The sequence below is a fragment of the Nesoenas mayeri genome (assembly GCF_963082525.1).
Source record: "Nesoenas mayeri genome assembly, chromosome: 16".
Lineage (NCBI taxonomy): Eukaryota > Metazoa > Chordata > Aves > Columbiformes > Columbidae > Nesoenas > Nesoenas mayeri.
This window is the reverse complement of record NC_137562.1, coordinates 2301102-2327821: the sequence shown is the minus strand read 5'-3', so window position 1 is coordinate 2327821 and position 26720 is coordinate 2301102. Positions and strand designations below refer to the sequence as shown.

The 26720-nt window shown below is 52.8% G+C and overlaps 1 protein-coding gene across 7 annotated transcripts in view; it reads left to right on the top strand.

Annotated features, from left to right (window-relative positions):
• DLGAP4 (DLG associated protein 4) overlaps positions 1-22209 on the top strand; it is a gene marked incomplete at its 5' end in the record, with an annotated part of 67586 nt that extends 45377 nt beyond the window's left edge. For 5 of the 7 annotated variants that reach the window (XM_080354726.1, XM_080354723.1, XM_080354725.1 and 2 more), the window contains 6 exons: positions 13857-14218; positions 15314-15405; positions 15846-16255; positions 17896-17987; positions 20610-20762; positions 21509-22209. In XM_080354726.1, the coding sequence (XP_080210852.1) occupies positions 13857-14218; positions 15314-15405; positions 15846-16255; positions 17896-17987; positions 20610-20762; positions 21509-21724 (1325 nt within the window). In that variant the 3' untranslated portion in view covers positions 21725-22209. Of the gene's footprint in view, positions 1-13492; positions 13611-13856; positions 14219-15313; positions 15406-15845; positions 16256-17895; positions 17988-20609; positions 20763-21508 lie in introns of those variants that run through there. The other 2 variants (XM_080354728.1, XM_080354729.1) reach the window with 2 other exon arrangements.
• Between the last annotated feature and the right edge of the window lie 4511 nt (positions 22210-26720).

Here is a 26720-nt window from a genome sequence, read left to right as displayed (position 1 = left end):
CTTCTGTTCTTGGGGATGCAGCAGTCCACAAGGAGCCCTGTTTATACTGGGGGAACTCGGCTGTTGCTGCCTCCGGCGCAGCCTGTTCTGTTATCGGGCTGCGTTGACAGCCTGCTGGCTGCCACCAGCATTTTCAGCACCCTCTTGGCCGGCTCTTATGTGAACAGTGTTTAAATGGGACACTTAAAATAATGGTAACCATCCACACTGCTTCCACGGCTGCCTGTTGGTGGGAATGTGCCGATACTGTCTCAGCAACTGTGCAGCTTTTGCGAAACCCTCCTGCTGTTCCCGAGCACCGCGAATCAAACTAGCGCCAGTGGGTGCTTTAAGTGTGATTCTGTGATCCTGGAGCTCTTTGTGGGTCCTGCAACTGCAAAAAGGTCCTGGACAAAAAGTGGGGTGGGTTACTGGTGATCTTAGAGGATGGTCACTGAGCTCACAGGAGCTATGTGGGGAGTTCCTGCAGAGAAACTGCTGTTTGTACTATGCTAGATGGACAAATTCCCCAATCTGAGGGAGTGAGCAAGTTGGGTGGTTGTACTTTTTTTGTTCAAGATGCAGCTTACTGCCTGTACATTGAAAGCTTGCAATTTATCTCCTTTGACATGTAGCAAAAGTTTGGGAATGACTTGATTTTTGTGCTTTAGTGGTCAGCATATCCTAAAATAGTAAGTTTGAGCTGTTGAGCTTTGACATAGACAAGAACAGATGTGGCTTACCAAGGGGCGCTGTGTGCTTTCTAGCCATATGGCTTTTGGCTGGGTGTGACTTTGAGGAGGTGTGTTAAGATTCCCTGGACTTCTGCAGTGACAGAGAAGCGAATTAAAAGCATCTGCATGTGCCATCTGCTGAGTGATGTGGCGTTGCATAAAGTGGTGGCAAATGGAAAGGATATTTTATGCAGTGCATAATTAGCTGGTGGAACTTATTTCTGCAGGATATTCTAGAAACTGCTAGCTTGGAGAAAAACTAATAAGACCTGCCTAATTAAGCTAGCATTCCTAAATACTTTGAAGATTAATGCTAATACCCTCAGTGCACTTAGAAGTGGATATAGGAGTGCATAAACTGAGGATTCTCAGTCATTCCTTACATTAGTGTCTCCTCTAAGCCCTGGTCTGTGCAGCTGCCGCTTTGCAGAGCAGCAGCAGGTTCGCGTCCCCGGTGGGAAAGGGGAGGGCAGCCTGCAACCCAGCGACACTGGCTGGTTCAAGTTTGGTTCGCGTTTATGCCCTAAATTCACGTGTGTGCTGCCATAGTCCTAAGCTAAACTTGCAGAAAGAGTGGCATTAAACAGGGAGAGGAAGACAGAGACTCATCTCTGTTGTGTGACAGTAATACTGTGACAGCCAGTTCAGACCAGTGCTCCCCTCAGTGCCTCTCTGCAAGTTGTCCACGGTCTTGGACGTCCTGTGCATTTCTTGCTCTTCACAAGGCCTTTCCAATACAGACCCTCAGGACTGCAGAGCCAGAACTGGCCTGGACTAAGAGCTTCAGTGTGTGCTCAGCAGTGACAGGCTCCACAGCTCCTTAGTGAAGAAATCATTTTTTGAGACTGACACAGTATCTGTTTAAAAGCAAGGAGGAATGGGGCCTGCAAGAAGTGATATTGGGGAAAAATACTATCTAGAGATTTGCATTCCAGAGATATTCAGTTGCTTTTTCTCTCTGCCGTCCTGCTGGCAGATCAGTCTTGTCTCTCTGGTCTCCTGGCCGGTGGTGTTGGAGCCACCCCGAGCGCTGCGTTTGTGCTGCTGCGCTGACAATCCCTGTGCTGGGGCTGCTGCTGCCAGCTGAGCTTTATTTGTCACATCTGGAGAGACTGCTGCAGGCACAGCTCCTGGGGTCAGGTGTGTAAAGTGGGTGATGATTTAGTGCATTAGCAGAAAGGGTTGTTGCTCTCCTGTTGTGGCACCACTTTTCAGTGCAGCTTATCTCCCTGTCTGAGGAGCTTTTGGCTGATGCGTGGTCCGTATACTGCAGCGGTCCGTATACTGCAGCGGTCCGTATACTGCAGCGGTCCTGGTGTCTCACGGAGCCCCGCGAGCAGTGCCTGCTGAGCTGCAGACCTGCTCTACTGCCCTGGCTGGGCTCGGTGAGGTGGTGTGTGCTCCAGTCTGTTAAGTTGCACTTTCTCTTATCAGATGCGAGGTCTGGCACTGCTTGCAGGGAAGTCCGTGTGGCCTGTGTCAGTGGCAGGGTCTGATGGAAATGTCTGCTGTCTAGAAATCCTCTGCCTCTGTGGCACAGATGGCTCTGAGCTCAGCTGCTTCCTGATGACCCTCTGAAGAGAAGCTGTCGTGTGGCTTGGGTGCGTAGGCATGGTGTCGGCAGTGCTTCCCTGCCTTCCCATGGTTGGGAAAAGCAGCAGCGTAGCTTCCCTGTGAGTGTTGCTGCGTGCACAGAAAGGGCCTCGGGCTCCTCCCAGCCAGCCCTGCCCCAGGGACCCTTGCTGGGCCAGTGCAGTCAGGAGCTCCAGCTTCCTGACCCACCGGGGTCAGAGCCAGCGTGGCGTGGTGAGTGAACGGAACCTGAGGCAAGGAGGGGGCTCAGGGGAGCTGACTGTGCATCCGCGAGGCAAACAAGCTGCTGGGTGCGCAACGAGTCCTGCCAGGTCTGCTGCCAGCCTGCTACAGGGGCTCCTTGGCTCCATCCATACCCCCAGCTCACCTGCTATTTCTGCATCCCCTGGACAGAGGCAAACAGGAAGAAATGGTGTATCTGAGAGTGGCTTTAAAGCCAAGCTGAACTCCTGTCACTGGGAGCTTTCCACACTTGTAAGAACTTGCCATGGGGATGGGATTATGCTGGCACTTCTGATAGCCTCTGATAGCCTCTGCTTGCTATCTGTGCCCAGGGTGGCTGTGTGGCTGGGCATTTGTCTGGGGAATGGTTATGTGTGGTCATGGGGAGGAGGCAGCTCTGTCTTCAGCCCTGCCTGTGTGGGCTCATGGAAGTGGGTTGTGCTGGTTCGCTGGCTCTGCAGCGCTGGCTGTGCTGGTGCAGCTGTGTCAGTGGGGCAGTGGCAGGAATGGGTTGGTTTCTCTGCCGCCCAGGCTGTGTGAGGCCGGCTGGCAGGGCCGCTCTGTGCCTCAGAGCCTGCCCCTGGGGGAGACTGCAGGAGCAGAGCCTGTGTTTGGGTTCACTTTAGCTGTGCTGCTTCACATATCTTGGTGTATTAAGTGTTAGCCCTCATTAGTGAGGCTGCTGAGGGGATAAGCACAACCTGACTCCCAGTACAGCACAAAGGTGTGCTGAGCTGAGGGACCGTTCCCTTCACTTCGTCCTCTTTGTGGAAAAATATGTGTGCCACGACTACACGGGTAGCGAGGGGCCCTGTCCCTGGGGTCAGGCACCCCCACCCCGTCAGCGCTGCAGTTCTGCCTCTCCTGCAACTCTTCCTAGTGACTTCCTGACACAGGATGTCCGGTTTTGGAGATCTCTGTTCTTGTCAATGGATTAAATGATGGGCAGGGAGAGGAAGGGAATGTTCCCTTAAGCTACTGCCCTGTGCTAGCTGGGCTGGAGATGTGCCCAAGTCCCATAGGACAGACGGACAGCTTGCTGGCTGTGCATCTGCGGAGCAGGATGGAGTTGCCTATCACTGTTCCAATTTGCTTCAAAACCTGTGCTGAAAGTCACTATGGGGAGAAATTACATCTCCTCTAATACAGATAGAAGCCTCAGTAATAGCTGCTGCAGATGGGTTTGGGAGTGTCTGTGGCCACATTCTCTGTAGCATCTGTTGTGTTCTCACTGTAACTAACCCTGCTGGAGCAGTCCGTGCCAAAGGGGGAGATGACCGAATGGGTCAGAAGGCCAGCAGTGTGAGATACTGTATTTTTAAACCACAGCATTCTTGGGTGGTGTCATCTGATGCTTTGTGCCTCCTTTAAATTTGTGACCTTCTACAAGTGGCTTTTCTAAAAAAAAGGCAAGCTACCCTGCCACTCCAGTGTAATAGTTTTCAGTGTGTAAGTGCTTTATTATTTCTCTGCTCAAACATGGCTTTGAATTCTAAATCAGAACATCTCCAGGAAACTCAAATCCAGAGTCCCTCATGTTAAGAGATCACAGCCCTCTTAGCCTTTCCTTCACTTGTTAAATGTTTCTGCTCCCCACAAAGTACAGGGACTAGTTCTCCAGCCAGAAATGGCTGTTAATCCGGTGTGATCCCAAGTGTCTGTGCTGCCCCCCTGCCTGCCCCGTGCAGTCCCTGGGCACCCAGCGCAGCGATCCGTGCTGTAACTAATGCCGCAGTTCACCCTGAAGGCATCTCAGCCATGGGTGACCAGAGAGCACAAATGGTTGTACAGAGTGCCTTGTGGTGTATTTCTGGATGAAAGCTGTACTGTTCGTCTGAAAACACACACTTGATATTCAGGGAGATCCCTTTGCTTCTGTGTTTGCATTGGGGCTAGTCTTCGACTGTAACATTTGAGACTTGAGCTTGGGGTCCTTTTCCCGCAGATATGCCCAGTTCATTTGTTTTCATAATATGCAGGAACTTAACTGTACTTGGCAGTGCTTGAGCAAGTGCAGGGCAGTCCCTTATTTCTTAATAGGTGATGAATAGTGTCCTGCCAGCATAGCTGTAGAGATCTGCAAGAGTGCTGTGACCAAGCTAGGTACTGAACCTGAATGGGAGCAACAGGTGACAAGTCTTTAACAGCTCTGTGCTTGCTTGACCAGCACTTGCAAGTGGTTTCCCAGCTGGGAGGCAAATTTGCACAGGGCTTTGTTTAATACTGTAGTTGTTGCAAACATGGAAGCACTTGCTGCTTGGTAGTGAGGAGGAGGCAGCTGTGTTAGCTCCTCTGGCTGGATTGTAGTGGGGCTTTAGGGAAGTGGGTGTTTCTCTGGAAGCCAAGACGTGATTTTTGTTCTTTCTGCAAGGAAATGCCAGGTACCTGAAGTGTAGTCTATAGACCTGGTACAGGCTGTACCAACAGGGATCTGGAGCGTGGGTCAAGCAGGGGCTGGATGGTGGGTTGTCCTGGGAGAAGCCAGTGTGCCTGTGTGGGAAGAATGGTACTCATTAGTAAGGGCATGTGTGTGCGTATCTCACAGTGAGTTGATGCTGTTCACTTCAAGTGGAAATAGCTGCTTCCCACAGCTGTGTGGCTCAGGAGAAGTGACCTGGTTACAACTCCCAGTGAGGTCAGGTTGCCTTCCATAGCTGCTGGTAGAGAAAGAGCTGCAACTTGGTGGGGTCTCAGGCTATGACCCCAAGCTGCTTCAGTGGAAGAGCTGAACCTGCTGGCCCTCACCTCTCCTTGGTCTGTGCTGCAAACTCCCTGCCCTCAGCACAGCCGCTCTGCGCTCCCTCATGTTGCTGCGATGTTCTTGCTTCTGGCTGGAATCTGGCAAGCTGGTGTGAAGGGGTGCCCCATTGCCTCTGGAGAGGGATGGTGGCAGAGAGCTCAAGGCCTTGTTCTCTGCCCTGGAAACAAGTGTTTGTCCTCAGCCGGTTGTGTGTGGAAGCAGCAGCAGCCTGTAGCAGTGGTGTGGCAGTGGCCCCTTGTCCCAGCTGTCAGTCCAGCTGTGCCTGAGCGGGCTGCGGGGCTTGCTGCCCTACCTGCTGAGCTGTGTTGGGGCGCAAAGCTCAGGATGAGTAGGGCAATAACAAGGGATATGTAAGGTCGAATTTCTCCACTGACCTCCTACGGAAGTACTCCAGGTGATGTGGATGTCTGGAGCAGGAGCTGGGCTGTTGTGTGGCTGGGTTTGAGCAGGGCTGCAATGTCGAGCTCATGGTGCTTTTCCCCCAGCGCTGGCGCCTGAGAGGAGCACCAAGAGCGTGTTCTGTCTGACTTACCAGCACAACCTGCCTTGTGCATTGGCTCCGTGGTTACAAGGAAACAGCAGGTACAGTGATTATAAGCAAGCATCAAGGATCATAAACAAAGCCAAGGGCTGTGGGGAGCTGGTGAAGTGTTAAACCGTCATCACAGAATGACAGAGCATCAGGGGTTGGAAGGGACCTTGAAAAATCCAGTCCAATCCTCCTGCTGGAGGAACACCCAGATGAGGTTACACAGGAAGGTGTCCAGGCGGGTTGGAATGTCTGCACAGAAGGAGACTCCACAACCCCCCTGGGCAGCCTGGGCCAGGCTCTGACACCCTCACCGGGAACAAGTTTCTTCTCATCTTTAAGTGGAACCTCCTGTGTTCCAGTTTGCACCCATTGCCCCTTGTCCTGTCACTGGTTGTCACCAGCAGAGCCTGGCTCCATCCTCCTGACACTCCCCCTTTCCCTATTGATCCCCATGAATGAGTCCCCCCTCAGTGTCCTCTTGTCCAGCTCCAGAGCCCCAGCTCCCTCAGCCTTTCCTCACACGGGAGATGCTCCACTCCCTGCAGCATCTTGGTGGCTGCGCTGGACTCTCTCCAGCAGTTCCCTGTCCTGCTGGAACTGAGGGGCCACAACTGGACACAAGATTCCAGGTGTGGTCTCCCCAGGGCAGAGCAGAGGGGCAGGAGAACCTCTCTGACCTACTGACCACCCCCCTCTAACCCACCCTAGGTACCATTGGCTTCCTGGCCACAAGGGCCCAGTGCTGGCTCATGGTCACCCTGCTGTCCCCAGGACTCCCAGGTCCCTTTCCCCTACACTGCTCTCCAACAGGTCATTCCTCAACTCATACTGGAACCTGGGGTTGTTCCTGCCCAGATTCAAGACTCTACACTTTTCCTTGTTATATTTCATTAATTTTCTCCCCACCCAGCTCTCCAGCCTGTCCAGGTCTCTGATGGCAGCACAGCTTCCAGTGTCACCACTCCTCCCAGCTTGGTGTCAGCAGCAAACTTGCTGACAGTCACTCTATTCCCTGTCCAAATCATTGATGAATATATTGAATAGGACTGGTCCCAGCACTGCCCCTGAGGCACTGCACTGGATACAGGCCTCCAACTGGACTCTGCCCCATTGACCACGACTCTCTGGCTTCTTCCCTTCAGCCAGTTCACAGTCACCTCACTACTCGATCACCCAGACCGCACTCCCTCAGTTCAGCTGTGAGGATGCTGTGGGAGACTGTGTCAGATGCCTTACTCAAGTCAAGGTAGATCACATCCACCGCTCTGCCATCATCTATCCATGTCGTTATGTCCTCATAAAAGTCAATGAGGTTGGTCAAGCACGACTTCCCCTTGGTGAAGCCATGTTGACTGCCCCTAATGACAATCTTAACCCTCATATGCCTTGAGGTGGCACCAAGAAGTCGTTCCATCAGTTTCCCAGGGATGGAGGAGAGGCTGACTGGTCTATAGTTACCCGGGTCCTCCTTCTTGCCCTTTTTGAAGACTGGAGTGACATTTGCTTTCCTCCAGTCCTCAGGCACCTCTCCCATTTCCGAAGACTCAGCAAAGATGATGGGGAGCGGTCCAGCAATGACCTCAGCCAGCTCCCTCAGCACCCACGGGTGCATCCCATCTGGACCCATGGATTTATGGATGTCCAGATTGCCCAACTGCTCCCTAACCCAGTCCTCATCAACCCAGGCAAACTCCTCCATTGTCCTGCCTTCCTCTGGGGCCTCAGAGGTACGGGATCCTCAGGACAGCCTCCGGCAGAGCAGACAGAGACAAAGAAGGCATTCAGTAACTGCATTCTCTGTATCTTCTGTCGCCAGGGCACCCACCTCGTTCATCAGTGGCCTACGTTGCCTCTGCTGTTAGTTTTATCTGCCATGTATTTGAAGAAGCTCTTCCTGTTGTCCTTGACCCCTCTCACCAAGTTGCCTCCCTATGTCCCCTGACAACAGCCTGATATTCTCCCCATGTGGCCAGCCCCTCCTTCCATGATCTGTACACTCTCCTCTTCCACCTGAGCTTACCCAGCAGCTCCTGTTTAACCACGCAGGTCTCCTGGCTCCCTTCCTTGACTTCCTATGTGTGGGGATGCTCTGATCTTGTGCCCCATAGAAACAGTCCCTGAACACTGACCAACTATCCTGGCCCCCTTTACCTTCAAGCAGCCTTGCCCACGAGATTTCCCCCAGCCATTGCCTGAAAAGGCCGAAGCTGGCCCTGCTGAAGTCCAGGGCTGCAATTCTGCTTGCTGTTCTGTTCCTGCCACAGGAGATCCTGAACTGCACCATCTCATGGTCGCTGCAGCCAAGGCAGCCCTCAACCTTTACCACCTCAACCAGCCCCTCCTTGTTAGTGATGATGAGATCCAGCAGCTCCTCTCCTAGTCGGCTCCTCAACCCTTTGCATCAGAAAGTTATTGTCAATGTCCAGGAACCTCCTGGCCTGTGCCTGGCTGGCTGAATGGTCCTTCCAGCAAACATCAGGGAAGTACAAATCCCCACCACAACCAGGACCTGTGACTGTGAGGCCACTCTCAGCTGCCTGTAGAGGCCTCGTCAGCTTCCTGACCTTGATCTGCTGGCCTGTAACAGACACCCACAACAGTATCAGCCCTGCCAGCCTGCCCCTTCACTTTCACCCCCGGACTCTCAGCTCGCTCCTCATCGGTGCCTGGACAATACTCAAGACATTGTAGTTGCTCTCTCACATAAAGAGCAGCTCCACCACCACGCCTGGCCGGCCTGTCTTTCCTGAGGAGGACATAGGCATCCATGAGCACATTCCAGCCATGTGTGCTGTCCCACCGTGTCTCTGTAATTGCCACCAGGTCATGATCTCCTGCCCTAACACAGGTTTCTAACTCCTCCTGTGTATTCCCCATGCTGTGCATTGGTGTGCAGGCATTTCAGGGAGTAGGTATTCATAGCATTTCCACAGTCCTTTAAATGAATGCAGTCACATTTGCTTTCGAAGAGTGTGGTTTTGTTTAGCCAGTGTTCAACTTTTAAAACTGCTCTAGCACTCTAAAGACAGTCATTTTTTAAAGATGGTGTCTTCACGTGGATTCCCTGTTTTGTCTAGATGAAAGTATTTTCCTGTTGACTAATAAAGTTTGGGTAGGTTTCTCATCTGTGCCTGTAACTGATAGTAGTATCTTGACCTTGAATCTGCAGAATACCCAAACAGCTTCTGTACAAGACAAATCCAGGTTTGAGGAGGCCTGCGTGCTGTGGCCATGGCTGTAAAGGCTAGAAACATCTTGTTTTAGCAGAAAAATAAGGTCTGAAGTGATTGCTGTGAACTGTGAAGTCAATAAAGATGTGTATTGTCTTCAGTAGCACTTGTAACTGGGGACCATTTTTACTTGGACTCTCTACAAATAAAACATCCTGCAGCTCATTATGGTTTCAACCCTGAAGTGTTCTTCGAGCTGATGAAAATCAGAGGTCAGGCTGCTTGGAATGCAGTGGTTCCAGTTCCCTTTGCTGTAGAAAACTGCCTCTGAATGCAGCTCCTTCCATATGCGAGACCCTGTGGCAAACACAAGCCCAAAGGCATGTGACTGAAATCTCTGAGGGAATAATGCACGGTTGGTGGTTCTCATTTGCTGCAAGATTATTGGGTTGTTTCATTTAAAAGACAAATGAGCTTGTCTAGTAGTGGGAGAGGTTATTTCAGAGCATGTTGCTTTATGCATGAGGAAGTGAGGTCATTTCTTCAGGTCTTCCCATGGAGAAAGGGGGGTGCGCGGAGCAGAAAGCGATAGCAGCCGGAGCTCTGCTAATACGTGTGAGGGCGGTGGAACTTGTCTCCACAACTGGCTGTGCCGTGGACTCTCTGAGATCATTTAACAACAGTGAGGGTGCTTGAGTAGGTCCTTGGAGTCACTGAAATGATTAGAACTATCACCAGGCTGCACTGAATCAGCAATAGCAAGAAAATAACTGGGCACTTCATTCTAGATGCACACTTGAGGGCAATTATGATATTTAAATTTAAAACCAAATACCTTTCCGTGATCTTGGCCGTGCTGCGGGGTGCTGGGCAGGTAAGTGTAGCCTGATGGCATTTGAACAGGAGCCTCTTAAGGCAGTGCTGGATTTAACATTCTTTTCTGGCTCCTACACGTAGTCTCTCCAGAAGCAACCCCCTGTTCTCTGGCAGGAGAGGCGGGGGATGGCAGGATCACAGTGCCCGGCTGCTTGGGGTCAGAACGCAGCGCCTGTGCCCGGGGCTGCGAGTGGGTGTCGCACAAGCTCCCGAGAGCAGCAGGTAATGTCATGTGGAAGATACTAACTTGGAAACATGCTGCTTTCTAAAAATAATTAGGCAAGGGAGGCTATAAACAGACATCTCCCCCCACAAAAAAATCAGTCATCCACAGTGCAGTTGTGAATTCTAGCAGCTTGCTTAAATAAGCCTTAGAGGATCCCGCGAGCAGGAAGAGTTAGAGCTGCAAAGCTGGAAGCTTAAGCAAAACTTCCACATTTTCTTGTTCTTCTACACCTTTTTGAAGCGTGGCTGATGTTCACAAACAAACTTAGCGGAATAAATAATATGTGTACCTGCTCCAGTGCCCACGTGGATTGTAATCCGATATGATAGCACAAGTTGATTTTCGAAATACAAGAGGTTATGACCTGCAGCAGCTCAAGAGCGGGTTCATACCCTGTTGAGCTGTAGCCTTTTGTTAGAGGGTAACTCGGCAACTGGAACATTCCGAACTGGTGGGACTGACCTCAGAGCCACGAGGACGTGCTGCCGGCTTGATTGGTCCAGTGACACATCTTCCCTACAGAAATACTGAGATGCTCTTGGCTTCCTCAATATCTTGTCTCTTCCCACAGGTGCAAAAACCCCACTGAAGCTTAGTCCAGAGTTGTGTTGAGGGAGAAGGCCAGACTGTTCTAGATGGGCTTACTCTGACTTTTGCTTTTGAAACCCATTGTAGGTAAGGTGTGATTGGTTTCTGGTTTTGCCACACTCATCAATCTGTGTTTTATGGTTGCAGAAGGTGTCAGTGGGGTTTCTTTGCAGTTGAACTAATCAAAGCATCCTCAGTTCTTCAAGGCTCTAGTCTTTGTTTCTTTCATTTGCAGTGTTTCTTAAAGCCATAAACTTGTTTTTATAGCTCACATAGTCAACTCTTTGACCACATGTATATCAACAGGGGCATTTTTTGTTGGTACTGTGTGGTTCCTTAGAGCAAAATCTGTGATGCTCTTCAGTTGAGCCAGATAGCATGAAGGGATCCCCAGAAACAAGACAAGGGGATGCTGCAGTTTCCCCATTTGTAAAGCAGCACAAACAGTATTCATAATGTCTCTTGGTAGGTGGAATGATTAATTTGGATCTAGCTTATTGACACCACTGATTTCCCCAGGAAACTCTGCTGCCTTCCTGTGCTGATGTGCTGCCCTCCCTTTGTTTTGCCTGGTTGCAATGTTCAATGTCAGATCACAATTGATTTACTTTCCCCAATTACATTACAGCCCTGTGGGTGTAAACAGCAGCTGGGAAACCTGAGCTGTGTTTGTGGTAAACACGCCGGTAGAACCACCGCAGCTCCAGCGGGACGAGGTCACAGAGGCTCGGTGCTGGTGACGGGGACCCGGGCAGTGCCCGTTCTGGGCCCCTTCCCTGGGGAAGGACAGAGCCCGCTTGCAGGGAGGAGAGACGGTATTTACCTGGGGAGGCATACGGAGAGGTTTTCTCCACTGCCAGTTTGGGTGGCTCTTGCTTATCCCAGGTTAACAGCTGCTGTCCCCCCGGTACGGTAACGGGAGGCGGTGTGCCTGCCCTGTGTTTTGGTGGTGTAGCCACAGCTGATCAGGGGTGCTTCTGTGGTTGCTTCTGTGCTGCTTGGTTGGGATGGGCCTTACAGGACTGGGCATAAGACTTGGCCTAGAAATTGCTGCAGCTGTTTGAGATGTTGGCATCTGGTCAGACAGCCCTGGCAGAGCGGCTGTGGACACCCCTCATCCGTGGGGTGCAGGTGGTTCCCCCTCTGCCTGCCAGCTCCTCTGGCCCCCAGTGTCTGTGCGGCTTCGCTGGGGGCAGCAATGGGGCCTTGGGCTGCTCTGCGCTCCCTGGTGCACGGCTGGGCTTGAAGGTTTCCTCGTCCTGAGCCAGTGTTGGTGGCAGATGCGCTGTTTCAGCACATGCCGGTGAGTTGTGTGCCAGGGCAGGGCGCTCGTGGCTGTGCTGGTGCGAGGAATGCTCTACCTGTGTAGCACGCCGTGCTCTGTGCTGGGTACGTGTCGTCAAGGTTTCTGCTGTAAGGGCAGAGCAGGCAAACATCTGTAACAAGTCAAGTTTTAAGGAGGGTTTTTGCGATGTCCAGCAGAGAACATGGGGAAAGAGAGGGAGTGATTGCGCAGGGACTGTTCTGTTAGCACCTCCGTGCCTCCGGCTGTGCCGGCAGTTTGTGCATCTGCACCATGAACCAGGTCCTGTGAAGCAGTGCCCATGGGCAATGGTCAAGCTCTGTGGTGCTGTTCAACCTGCGCTTGTGGGAGCGGCGCCATCTAATCGGGTACCTCTGAAATGGGCATCCCAGTGGTGAGCTTGACTTGCTTGGAGATGCTAACTGCTTCTGAGCTGATGCTGTTTGAGCATCTGTAGCAGGTTCTGCTGCTGCCCTGGGTGTAGGGGCTTCCACTCTGCATGGAAAGGGTGGGACCGTGGGGTGGGAAGTGACGCCAGTGCCTTTCTAGTCATCCATCGGCGAGGAGCTTGCAGTGCAGTTGCACGCTGTTTACATGACTGAATAAGTATTGGCTAAAGCATGTGTGTAGCTGTTTTGGTGTGTAAAAACTTGACAAGGTGAAGCACTTGCATCTGGCCTTTTAGGAAATGATTGTAGGTGTTTTTTAAAGTGCACAGTAAGTTCTTCTCCTGGCTGAAGACACGGCAGCGGTGGCTCAGACTGCTCTGAGTGGTTTACAGGACATGTGAATTTTAGGGGGAGCGACCAAAGGTGGGACAAGAAAGGGGTTTTGGTGACTTGGGGAGGAATAAGAGTGGGGAGACAGAGGGGTAAGGCCATAAAAGGGGTGAGTCGCGTGTAGGTAGCTGGCCGGTCAGTGTGTTGTCTGGCCGTGCCCTGCGCAGCACAGTCTGTCCTGTCTCGGCAGCAGCTGCAGTGGGACCTTGGCCTGGGGTTTGTGTGTCCGGGGCCAGGAGCTGGCAGGCTGAGTGCCCCAGGACAGCGGCTGCAGGGTGCGCCTTCTGCCTGTATTTTCACTAATGGACTTTCCATCCTATCAAGCCAGAGGCAGGAGCAGGATGAGGCCGTTGCTGCTGTATGGGTGCTCTTCTGTGATCTGTGTTGCCAGCGACATGCAGATCCATACCTGTAGTGGGTACGTGTGCTCTGTGTGCCTGCTGCAAACATCTCCAGCCTCGCTGCTGGTCCATCTGGGGACATGGAGCAGCAGTGGCGGTCTCGCCACTCTTGAGCTGTTGCATCCAGATAATGTATTTTCCTCTAATGCGTAGCAGCTAGGTTTTTAAAGGAACTTCACAAACGTTCATCCCTACCATCAACATCTAACAAACTTTATGGCTTCTTTCCATTTTTATAGGAAAAAACACCACTCTGGTCCAGACACTGAAACTTGTCAACTGACGGGACAAAGAGCTGAGACACTTGGCTGTACTAGGACAATAAAACATAGGGTTTAGCCAAAGAAAATTTCCCCAACGTAGAAGCCTACACCTGCAAAACCCCGTAGCGTTCTTGGGAGGCTTTTCTGTACCTCTGCTCCATTTCCAGCCTTTCACATATCATGGTATTCCTTTTGACTTCTTTTGCAAGCTAGCTCTGGCTCTGCCTTCCGCTTCCCCGTGTGCTTTGGTTTGGGTTACCAGTGTGAGCTGCTGGCTGTGGGCTGTTCCTGCACTTCTGCCTCCAGCTTCTGCTTGGAGGCTTCTCTTGGATGTTGTGACTGACCTGCTTTTTCTTTCTCTTTTACTGTATCTCTCTCTCCCCAATCTGTCTTCTGCATTCTCCGTTCTTCACACCTCCATTACTGCAGGTTCATCATGCCTAGTGGCATATAAAAAGACTCCACCTCCTGTCCCACCTCGGACCACATCAAAGCCGTTCATCTCTGTCACTGTGCAGAGCAGCACTGAATCCGCGCAGGACACCTACCTGGACAGCCAGGACCACAAGAGCGAGGTGACCAGCCAGTCGGGCCTCAGCAATTCCTCAGACAGCTTGGACAGCACCAGGACACCCAGCGTGACGAGGGGAAGTGTCGTGACTGCAGCAGGAGAGACCCCAGAGTTACCCCAGAAAAATGCAACTTTGAAAAGTGACAAAGGGACTCTGACTAGTGAAGAGCCTAAAGTGGAGAACATCCCCAAAAGAAAGCTGTCGTCTATAGGAATACAAGTATGGAATACTTTATTCTCCTTTGTTGTAAGGAATGTCCTTAATCCATATATTTAGCACGTGCACTTTGTGTGACTGGGTGTGCATCCAAACTCACAAGAGAAACTCCCTGCCTTGTCAAACTAACCTCCTGTGTTCCCAGGGTTGAATACAGTAGGAGCTTTCCATAACAGAGCAGAAAGGACTAAGTTTTTAATACAAAATTAAAATGCTTCCTAAAGCAGAGGGACCGTGTTAACTGTGCGAGTCCATCTGAAGAGGCCTTTTGCTGCTGGGGTGCCTGTGCTGAGCCTCTCTACTGTGTGGTACTTCAATGCGTTCCCTGCCCACCACTGTTCTAGGGACAACTCTTTTCTGGGAGCTGAGCCCTGTCCTCGGTGCCCGTGCAGCCTGGGTTGCTGCGGCGCGACGGCCCCAGGGCTGCCGGCAGCAGTTCCTTGCTGTCACTCTTACCTTCCCTTGCTGGAAGTGTTTAACTGTGGAAATTGATGGAAATGAGCTGTTGATTATATAGTCAAATGAGAACCAATTGGTAGTGTAAATCCATGCTTTATTCAGCGAAATTTAAGTCATCTGCAATTGTACACTCTGCTTGTAGACACGTTTCCCAGATACAGGTGGCTGAGTGCTGGGCTAGAGGGGAAGAACGCATGACAAAAGGGCAGCAAGGCAAGAGAACTTGCCTTTTCTGTGCTGGTTCCCAAGCCACCTGCCCAGCACCTGGATTTCATTCCTAACACCTTCTAACCCTCTTATCCAGAGCTATGGGAGTGTCAATCCCTGGGCAGAGGCAGCCGGGCTTCGCTGTCACTTTCAATCAGGTCGCTGCCCTCTCTCAGATCTCTTGGCCTGTGCCCATGTCCGGTGCCACCTGTGAAGCTGCTCCCGCGGGGTCACACAGCCCTTCCCGTTGTCACAGCCAGGCGGGCAGCGGTGGGTGGCGGAGCAGATCCCCGCGGGACGTGGTCCTGGGACGCGCTCCTGTTGGCGTGTGGCGTCAGCTGCTGTGTGCGTGCAGTGCTCCTGGTCTGCTGACGTGAATTCCAGCAGCAAGTTCTTGTGTCTGTTTTTGTCTGTATTTTTTTGTTTGATAAGGTTGACTGCCTCCAGCCAGTGGCAAAAGAGGAGCCTCCTCCACCAGCCACCAAATTCCAGTCCATCGGGGTGCAGGTAGAGGACGAGTGGCGGTAAGTGACAGACACAAGCTTTTGCGGTTTCCTTTCCTTTAAATTGCGCTTCCCCCACTTTTCCTTAGACCTTCTCCCCTTCTTTGTTCCAATACGAGTGGTGTTGAATGGGGGCCCACGGAGAGTTCTTTCTCCACAGCACACACGTGCTGTGAAGAGCACTTGTTCTGCAAACAGCCAAATCAATGGGAGTGTGAAATTTAAAGAAAAAAAAGTACAAGATGTAATTGTAGGTGTGCGTCGGTCCTCTCTGTTGAATGGCGTATCGCAGTACGCAGGCAACCTTATAATTTTGTGTGTGTGAGTGTTTGTGTGAGGACGGGCAGGGCAGGCAGGGTGAGGCTGAGCCGCAGCGTAACAAACAAATGCATTTCACTGGCAGCGTGCGAGGCCGGCCAGGTTGAGTTCTGCTATTGAATGTTTGCTTTTGATCTCTCTAGAAACAGCCACTCTCGCAGCATGTCCTCCAAACAGGACACAGACTCCGACACACAGGAACATAATAACTCTAGCTGTAAATCATCTGAGAGAAGCCTTGCTGAGTGCCCCCAGCACAACAACTCCGTTGGTGTTGATGCCACTACCAGGCAACCAGCCAAGCCCTCACAGATTAAGAGAAACCTCTCCTATGGAGAAAACAATGACCCAGCCCTGGAGCCTTCCTCTCTCCCTCCTCCTGACCCCTGGCTTGAGACGTCCTCCACCTCGCCATCAGAACCCGCGCAGCCGGGAGCCTGCCGGCGGGACGGGTACTGGTTCCTGAAGCTGCTGCAGGCGGAGACGGAGCGGTTAGAAGGCTGGTGCCGTCAGATGGACCAGGAGACCAAAGAGAACAATCTCTCTGAAGAAGGTAGATGTTGTCAGCCCCTGGGTGCAAGAGTGGAGCGGCCTAACAGCTCCTCCCTTCAGAAAGAGTTGTAACTGAGTACTGGATCAGCTCTGCGCAGTGCAGTCACTGACAGCCCGCAGAGCAAGGGTGGACACGGAGATGAGTATGGGACAAGGAACATTCTCTTGTTTTCTTTGGGAAGGATAAGGTAACTTCCTCTAGCATGTGGGGTAAGAAACAACTCTGTGATGCAGCACAGAAGACTTTCAGGGGACGGTGCAGCTTCTGACCATTCAAAACCGCTAAAAGATTAAGAGACTTGCTTTCAGGGAGGCTGTGGGATATTTCTCCCCGCCTAATCCATTGTACGCAGGCAGGCAGGGGAACATTTGATTGACAGTGGGGCTGAATGAACATGACTTCTGAGCTTGTTTGATCTGTTGAATTGGTGGACTTGTTTTCACAGCAAAGAGAAGGTTTCTTCATATGGAAAAGCTTCACTGAATTTGTGCTAAATACACCAAAAGCACAGGGAACACAAGGCCACTTGATTTTATTGGGTTTATTCCCAGTTGGGCTTGTTTCATTATTTTCAAATGAGCTGGCAAAACCTGTGCTTCTTGCAGTGAAAATGATGCCTGTGGTGCATACATAGTGACAGAAGTGGGTGACTGGGCTGCAGAGGGCAGGATCTTTGAGTCTGGTTCATTTCTGTTGTTTCGATACCTGAGGAAGGTGAAATAATGGGGAGGTTCAGTTACAGCTCACTGTCAGTGCTGGGGGGTGGGGGCGCTAATCTCCAGTCCTGTTGCACTAAGTTGCTGTGCTGGCTGCCGAGTGGGACGGGCAGCACCAGGGCTCTCCCTGCCCCGAGACGGACTCGTTTTGCCCATGGCAAGAGTGCTCTGGCAAGTAAAGACACCAAGACCAGTGTAGTGTTATATCGGTGACCTCTCACAGCAATCTCCTGGTAGATTCTGTAACAGGGAACTTGGTGGGTGTGGAGACAGCCCAGCTTACACTTGTCCCACCAAGATCTAGAACCATTCAGAACCGATTCACTGGGAGCAGCCGCACGCCAGGAGGAGAAGGAGAATCCGCTTATCTCTGCTCTTGGTGCGGTTGCACTGTGGGTCCCAACCCTGCCTTTGGAAAAGCCCAGACAGTAGTTTTCCACTAATGAGCAGAGCAATGTTGCCATACTCAGAGACCTCTTGGAAAGCCCACCAAGAGCAGCACCAAGTCCTGGGTACTAAAAGCTATAGCCTGCCAGTGTTTGGATCCCTTGTGGTAAGCGGAGGTTGGAGACTCTTCCTCAGCCCCTTGTCACCTTCACCTCATGCATGAGTGGAGGGACAGGTTGTGATCTGCTAGTTGAGATGGTGCTGGTGGCTTGTCTGATGGGCCGAAGGCACTTTCTGCAGACTCTGATGTGACGTTCTCAGTCTGGCCTGCTTTTGACCTGCTCTAGAGGCAGCAAAAATAGATGGCAAAGACAGATTATAGTTTCAATACATCTTTCCCTGAGAGCAGTTACTTCCTTGAGGATCTCTGAAACTCATAATGCATCGAGAGTGGTTTTTTGCTCCAGAAACACTGAAGTTCATTGCTGCATTTAATTGTCTGTCCAACTGAGGTCTGTCTTTTTTTCTCCCCTGTAGTCTTAGGAAAAGTCCTGAGCGCAGTGGGCAGTGCACAGTTACTAATGTCACAAAAGTTCCAGCAATTCCACGGCCTCTGTGAACAAAATTTGGTGAGTCTGGGTCTATTTCTCCTGGTTTTTGGAAGGTGGATGTATGTGTTTCAACAGAACATGATGGGCTATTCATGGGCTACCGTCACTGTGAAAGCAAAGCCAATGCGGTGTAGGCTCCAGGCTGAGCACCAGCTGTGGCGGATGGATGCTGATTTAAAACTGCAGCTGTCACCTCAACCTCCCTTCTGAACAGGCAGATCTGGGGCTGTGCTCTGCTCCAGGATGAATGTTTGCAATTCCTTTTGCTGCTCACATGAGCACAGGGGAATTTCCTTGACCTGCTGGTCAGGGCATGCTAAATACGCTGGAGTGTGTGTCTTTCTAGGTCTGAATTGTCAACTGACCATACTGTGTGTCACAGAATCAACTGGGTTGGAAAAGCCCTCAGAGATCATCCAGTCCAACCCTTGGTCCAACTCCAGTCCATTGACTAGATCATGGCACTAAGTGCCATGTCCAATCTCAGTTTCAAAACCTCCAGGGCCGGTGAGTCCAGCACCTCCCTGGGCAGCCATTCCAATGCCTGACCACTCTCTGCACAGAATTGCTTTCTAATCTCCAGCCTCAATTTCCCCTGGCAGAGTTGGAGTCCATGGCCCCTTGTCCTATTGCTGATGCCTGGGAGAAGAGACCAATCCCCCCCCTGGCTAGAACTGCCCTTCAGGTAGTTCTAGAGAGTGCTGAGCTCAGCTCTAAGCCTCCTCTTCTCCAGACTAAACAAGCCCAGCTCCCTCAGCCTCTCCCCATAGGGCTTGTGCTCAAGTCCCTTCACCAGTCGTGTTGCTCTTCTCTGGACCCTCCAGCACTTCAATCTCTTTCCTGAGCTGAGGGGCCCAGAACTGAACACAATACTCCAGGTGTGGCCTCACCAGTGCAGAGCACAGGGGAAGGGTCACTGCCCTTGGCCTGCTGACCACGCTGGTTTGGATACAGGACAGGACACCATTGGCCTTCTTGGCCACCTGGGCACACTGTTGGCTCATGTTGAGCTTCCTGTCCATTAGTCCCCCCAGGTCCCTTTCTGCCTGGCTGCTCTCCAGCCACTCTGTGCCCAGCCTGGAGCTGCAGGGGGTTGTTGTGGCCAAAGTGCAGCACCCGGCACTTGGCCTTGTTGAACTTCATCCCACTGGAATTGGCCCATTTTTCCAGTCTCTCCAGATCCCTCTGCAGAGCCTCCTGCCTTCCAGCAGCTCCACACTCCCTCCCAACTTGGTGTCAGCAGCAAATTTGCTGATGATGGTCTCAATCCCCTCATCTAAATCATCAATAAAGATGTTAAACAGGACTGGACCCAACAGTGACCCCTGGGGACACCACTGGTGACTGGCCGCCAGCTGGATGCAGCCCCGTTCACCAGCACCCTCTGGGCCCGGCCCTCCAGCCAGTTCTTAGCCCAGCAGAGAGTGCACTTGTCCAAGCCACGGGCTACCAGCTTTTGTCCTGGAAACTACCTCTTTCCTGTTGCTTCTAAATGGCTTTTAAGGTGAACCACCAAGGTTTTGCAAATTGGGGGAAATGTTTGAAAAGTCTGTTGTTCTTCTCCAAACACACTTGCTTTGCATGTAGACTATGTGGATGGTAAAACTGTCATGACAGGATTGTCTCTCATGGGTCGCAAAGCCCTGAGTCTGATCTCTGCAGAGGCAGTGCGAGGGTTGCCTTGCTGAGAGCTGGACGGGGCAACGTGGGCGTGGGTGGGAGTCTGTGTTTTGTTTTTCCCTCAGGCTTTACCATGGTGTGGGTTTTGCAAAGTTCCTCAGAGGTGGAGTCCCCTTTACTTGAGGGGAAAAAGAAAAGCTTGGAGAAGCTCGAGGTTGGAAGAGGAGGAGGAGGGGGCTGTGCGTGTACAGTGTGGCGCTGAGCGCGGCTGGGCTGTCAGCTCCCTCTGGGCGCTGGGCTCTGCCGCTCTGTGCCGAGGTGCTCAGACCTGATCCCAGGCTTTCCTGAGGCAATCCAGACCTGTGATGGCAGTTCAGATACCTCAGAGCTGGGAAGATTCTGTTCTTTGGAGAAACTTAAGCTATGTAAAATTTTTCAAGCTAGCCTGGAAATACTGATACTTTCAGATTGTTTGGGGAGGATGTCGCAAAGTAGTTTTGCTTGTGAAAGCTCTGTCAGCTTCTTTGACTTGCTGTACATGGGCATGCCAGGTATCACTGTGGTGCTTTGCATCATGTTGTGTCCATTTCCATTATTTCCATTATTTCCCTGAAATCAGGATCTCTGTGCCAGAAACCAGTATTCCAGGTCTGAATCACGTGCTGGGACCTTCGATGGAAGGTACTGCTGTGGGACAGGTGTTCGCTGGGGAAGCTTTGGGGAGAAAGGGAGCTATTGCTTCTGCTGCAGAGAGTGTCTGTTACAGGATTCTTCTTCAGATTGTTACAGGAGAAATGGAGTCAGGATCTCTGCTTCACAGTCTTTGCAGAAATGGTTTTGACTATAAGTGATGGCATTTTGTCTGCATTAGGGCTGGTGGCTTCTGTGGGTTCTTGATGTTTCAGTTGTTGGGCGGGTAGACTCCGAAGGATGAACACGCAAGCTGTGCAGACTGCTCTGCCTGTCAGGAGGAGATATTCTGTTCCTTCTGAATGGTTTTCTTTATGCTTTCCGTTCTAGAACCCTAATGCCAACCCCAGACCCACAGCCCAGGACCTCGCTGGGTTTTGGGATCTCCTGCAGTTGTCCATTGAAGACATCAGCATGAAGTTTGATGAGCTGTACCACCTGAAAGCCAATAGCTGGCAGTTGGCAGAGACACCGGAGAGAAAGGTGAGCGTGGGGCAGTGGAGAGTGGCCAGAGCCCCTCACAGACATTTTGGGTAGCTGAGGTCTATTTCTGTCTGCAAACAGAAGATCTTTAGGGATTTTGCCGTCTTGCACTTGTGCGGTGTAATCTCGCCACCTTTCAATGCACCGAGACCATTCCTCATGAGTGATAGTGGGAACAATTTTGTACAAGGGGAAAGAGTGTTACGATGGAGAGAGACCACAGTGAAGAGCGGTGGATGCTTAAGGCAGTGATACAGACGCCTCTAGTGTTACAAGCACTGTAGGCTTTAACTATTCCTGGTGTCTGAGTAGTATTAAAAATACCTACTGGAATATCTTGCAAATACAGGCCAGGCTGTGTCGCTGGGCCTGGCTGGACGTGAGGGCGGGAAGAAGGACTATGACTGAGTGGCCTTTTAAAATGTTGCAGTTCCAGATCAAGTTCAGTCTCGGTGCTGCCTGTGCTGTGCCCTGGCCTATGGCTGGGCCAGACGTGCTCTGCAGACTCTAGGCCACTTCACAGAAAACCTCTGCACCGTGATGTGCAAAATGGCACGTTTCTAGAAATTGGGACAGCTGGTTTTAATGAGTGTCTTGCTCAAGAACTGCTCCCACTTCTTTCACCTGACACTTGATCTCGTTGCCTAGCCCCTCACGCCATAAGAGTCCCCACCATATGAGGGAGATCGCTTCTGTATGTGCATTTTTATTTTATGTTTGGGTTTTTCCTTACTGTCTCCCTAAAGGAAGAGAAGAAACCACCCCCTCCAGTGCCAAAGAAGCCAGCCAAGTCCAAATCCCAGCTGAACCGGGACAAAGCCTCTGATTCAGACAAGCAGCGCCAGGAAGCTCGCAAGCGCCTCATGGCAGCCAAGCGCGCCGCCTCCGTCCGGCAGAACTCGGCCACGGAGAGCGCGGACAGCATCGAGATCTACGTGCCCGAGGCACAGACCCGCCTTTGAGCGAAGGGGCAGACGAAGGAACCGTGTGCTTTTTATAAGTCATTAAAAAGGAAAAAAAAAGGTTCTCTTAAACTAGTGTGATTTATTAAGTCTAGAGACAATGAGCCATCCTTGAAAAGGGCTCCCGAGTTGGCTTTTTTTCTCTCAGCTTTAAGTAATGAAGATTTTAAAAAAAAAAAAGCAAACAAAAAAAAAGAAAAAACTGGCCCTCGTTTTCTCCCTGGCTGTGGTGTCGCTGATGGACTGAACAGACTCTCCTGGAAACTCCAGCCCCTCGACTTGGAACTTCAGTCTTTTTACTTGTTCTATCTAACGAGAATTATTAGCTTGTTTACAAGAAGAGGACAAGAAAAAATGAAGCCTCGAGCACTCGCCATGCTGTGTTCTTCCTCTTCCTCACTTCTGTTCTTCCTTCTCATCCTTTATTTTTTCTCCCTTCTGCTCCCTTTATACCCCACCTTCTGCATGGCTTTATTTACTGTGTTAGAAATAACCTCTCCTCCACAGAGCTCCTGAAGAGAACACCCACTCAGTGTGTACTGCCGTTGCACTCTGCTAGCAAGCAGCCTTTCTTGGGTTTTTATTTGTTTTCCTTTGGATGGGGATGCTGGGGTGGGGGGAGCTGGGTGGGCAGGGACGGGGCGCCGCGGGTTTGTATTCCTCTGTTCTACTGAAGCGAGAGGGTGACAGGGTCTGTGGAATGTAACGTGGAGTTGTTGAAACGCAGCCCAGAAGCAAATGTGCAATAATCTGGCGAAGGGGGAAGGGCCGGGGCTGGGCCGGCGGCTCCCGCGGGCAGCGCCCTCCTCGGGGCCGCACGGCGACCGCGGGCACCATCCACACATGCTTCACTTCGGTTTTTCTCCTCTTCCCTGTACCGAATTAACTTCCTTGAATTGCTTGTTGAGAAAGAAGCTGCTGCACTGAGGGACCTGTTTCAAAGTGGGCTGGGGAGAGTGTAATGGTGTTCTGGGGTGGGAGGACTGGGTTTTGTACAAAGAGGAAGGCACGGGTAGCTGGTGGTAGGCTGCCTGCCTTGTATGTATGTGTACATATGCACATATACACTTAGTAGTACCTGTACATTTAATTCATACACACGTATACATGCCCATACACACAGTGCAGATGGTGTACTAAAAGCACCTTGGTGAGAATGGGCATATGTATAGCATATATTTTTACATGTACTATATCTAGATGTGTGTAAAAGTGTGTGTAAAAATATATACCCTGTGTGTAATCAGATGACTATTTTTTTCCTTATCTCCCTGCTCTCTGGGTAGAGGAAGGATTGCTAAATATTTTTTAGCCCATTTTTCCCTTTGTAGGTCTCCTTTTCAGTCTGGCTTCTTGCAGCCAGAGCTGCCACCACTGAGTTCTTTGCCACCCCCTTAAAATAAGCATTTGGCCCCAGTGCTGGGCAGTTTCTTTTCTTCACGTGATGGAACGAGGTGGGAGACTGTGCGCTGCTTTCGTGGGTTGGGGGTAGAAGCCCAAAGAAGTTTCAGCGAGGGTGTTGGTGATCCAGAAGGCAAAAAATAAATAAAAGTGGAACCCTGAATGGTGTCTGAGTGAGCGTTCTCTACTGTCCAGTGTTGTCTGAGATGCCGCCCACCTACCCTAAACTCTCAGACTTGGGATCAGGTTTCTATCAAAGCGTGGCTGTACGGTACCTCCAATTCAGCATTGGTCTTGAGTCTTTGTGGGCGCAGACACTAGATTGCACTCTCAGGTTTTTGGGGAGAGCTGTAAAGATACAGTTTCAGAAACATCCAGCATTGAAATTGAACAGCAAGGAAAGGTGGGTGGGTTGGTTGGTTGTTTTTTTAGTTTGAATTGATTGTTCTGAAGCAGCTGAGGCTGCTGCTGGGTGCCGGCTGGGGAAGCCGCTTGCCCTGGGGCTGGCGGCCCGTGGGCAGCAGCCCCTGTTCCCCAGGTCCCAGCTGATCCTCAGCCCCGGGGCTGTTTTCCAGCCACAGACAGGCGGGCGCTGGGCCGGGCAGCGGGGCCATGGTGGCCGTGCTGAGCGCCCGCCCGGCTCCCGCCGCCACGCAGAAGCACAGCCAGCAGCAGTGCGGGCAGCAGCGTGGCGGCTGCGGGCAGAGCGTGGAGCCGCGGCGGCCGCCCCGCGGTGCTCTCCGCGGTGCTCTGCGCTGTGCTCTCCGCGCTGCTCTCCGCAGTGCTCTCCGCGGTGCCGGCCGCGGTGGCTCCACAACGGGCCGGTCCTGGCGCTGCACTGGCCATCCATCGAGCGCAGGCACTCCAGACACGAGACGCCCCGCCCCCTCCTACAGCACGTGCTCAGGGAGCCACACCCTCTTCTGGTCACATGGTCTGCGGTGATTGGCTGGCAGGACTGCTCCCTCCCAGCTGTATCTGTTCTATACCATGGGGTGTATATAGTTAATCTCGACAGCTTTATGAATGTACATATATATTTTAAAAGAAATGCAGAAGTATACAAATATAGAATTATGCATGTGGAAAATATGTATTTACACATACTTATACACACCTTTATATAGATAATTCTATATATGCATACATTGTATATAAATGTATGTATTTTGATATCTGGGCATTACTGGGTCCAAAGGAAGCAGGCAGCCAATCACAGAGTTGCCTGAGAACACATGACTATGATGGTGCCAAGCAAGTGCTGTCAGCCAATCACAGAGCTGTGTGACGTTTAACAAAATGGCTGCTCCCTGCCATAAAATGGTGGCTGAAACAAAATGGCTGCCCCCAGGGTACAATGGCGGGGGGGGGGGGGGGGGCCTGCTGGGTCAAATGTACTTCCGGGTAAGCCAGGAGATGGGATGGCTGGTCCTGCCAGCCAGTTACAACAGACCATGTGACTTCAGTGGCTGCTGGGAGGGGGCGGGGCTGAAGGGAGCCCCGCCTCGCAGCCCCCAGGGGTGTGAGGGCGTGGCCCGAGGGACCCGCCTGTGCCCGGGGCGCCAGCCCTGGGACGTGCCCGGCGCCGCTGCCCCTGGTTGTGCTGGGCCGTCCCCAGGCCCGGCGGGCAGAGCGCGGGAGCCGCGTGGGGCTGTGGCCGAGGCCGGGGCGTGTGCCCGGGGCTGCGCTGCAGCTGCGGGTCCTGGCTGCATGAGCCCCTGACGATTTTCTCGCGAATGCCACGAGTGCCGGCTCCGTGTCCACCGCGCGCCCGTGACAGCGCTCGGTGCCCTTTGCCCACGGCGAAGCGCTGAGCCGGGGGCACCAGGCTGGCGTGTGCCCTGGGGAGCAGCCCCGCGCTGCCTGATCCGCGCAGCACAGCGGGAACCGGGGGGGACGCGGTTTGCGCTGCCACTGACCAACATGTCCCTGGGGGCTCAAAGGCCCTTGTGACACATAACTTTGCCTTCCAGTTGCTCTGGTGCCTTCCAGTTGCGCTGGTTTTGGGGCCCGGCTGGCGCCCTGTGCTGCCTCCCTGCCTCAGCGACTGGGGATGCAGCTGCTCTGCCCTCATGTGGGGATGCTCAGGGCAGTGCTGGTTGCAGCACAGGCATGACAGTGTCATGTTAACAAGGCTTTTCTGTGCTCAATGCGATGTCTGCATGTGGCCAGGGGAGGGCTCAGGGCCGGGGGATGGCTGCAGGGCTGGGAATGGAGGCTGAGGGTGCTCCCCTCGCTGAGGCTGCCCCTGTGCGTGTGGGACGTGTCCATGGCCCCGTGGGGGTTGTACCACAGCCTGCTGGGGCTGGAGGCCCCTTCCCCATGGGGGTGAGTCAGGTCCCTGAGGCTCTGCCTGATCTGCCTGGGGTTCCCCAGGGCCTGGCCAGGGCAAAGGCACCTCTGCAGCTCAGGAACCCTGAGGTGCTGCTTGAGGCAGGGGCAGCGTTGGGGGCAGCGGCTGTTTCACCCGCCTGGGCTGGCAGCCCCAGCCGTACCTCGTGCTCCAGCTGTCCCGTGTGCCCCAGCCCACATTCATACAATCATTTTGGTTGGCAAGGCCCCTCAAGGTCATCAGTCCAACCATTACCCCACCCTGGCACTGCCCCCTGTCCCGAGAACCTCATGTCCGTCTGTCCAACCCTCCAGGGATGGTGACTCCAGCTCTGCCCTGGGCAGCCTGTTCAATGCCCCATAGCCCTTTGGGGAAGAAATTGTTCCCAGATCCAACCTCAACCTCCCCTGGCGCAACTTGAGGCCGTTTCCTCTGCTCCTGGCGCTTGTTCCTGGGGAGCAGAGCCCGACCCCCCTGGCTCCAAGCTCCTTTCAGGCAGTTCAGAGATCAGAAGGTCTCCCCTCAGCTCCTGTTCTCCAGCTGAACCCCCAGGTCCCTCAGCCGCTCCATCACACTTGTGCTCCAGCCCCTCACCAACTCCGTTCCCTTCTCCCAACTCGCTCCAGCACCTCAAGGCCTTTCTTGTGGTGAGGAACCCAAAACTGCCCCCAGGATTCAAGGTCTGGCCTCCGCAGTGCCCAGCACAGGTGGATGGTGGCTGTCCCAGGCCTGCTTGGCCACAGAATTCCTCACCATGAGTAAAAGCACCAGCAGCCTGACAAGGATGGAGGACGCCCTGTTGCTGTTCCAGAGCTGCCCAGGGGCTCTCCCGGAGCTGCAGGAGCGAGGCCTGGCTGGAGGGCAGGGGTCTCATCCTTCCACAGCCCCTGGGCTGGGGGTGCAGAGCCCCTGGAGTCACCCTGCACCACAGGAACCCGGGCTGAAAGGGCTGCAAAGGGCTTGAACTGGCGCCATCCCCCCTCCAGCAGAGCATGGGTCCCTCTCAAGGGAGGCACAGGCACTGCAGCCCTGAAGCGACAGCCGTGGAAGACGCCAGCAGATGAAGTACCCACAGGCTCACTCGTGTGTGCCAGAGCCAGTGCAGGAGCCGGCACGGCCCTGTCCCGCGGCACAGCCAGCCCGGCAGGCGCTGCTGCTCCGGGCAGCTCTGTCAGCCCCTCATGGCATTCTGGGCAGGGGAGCCCCCACACCGCTGCTCTTCTCTGCCAAGGGGCAGCAGTGCTGCTCTCACCCCCCAGCGCT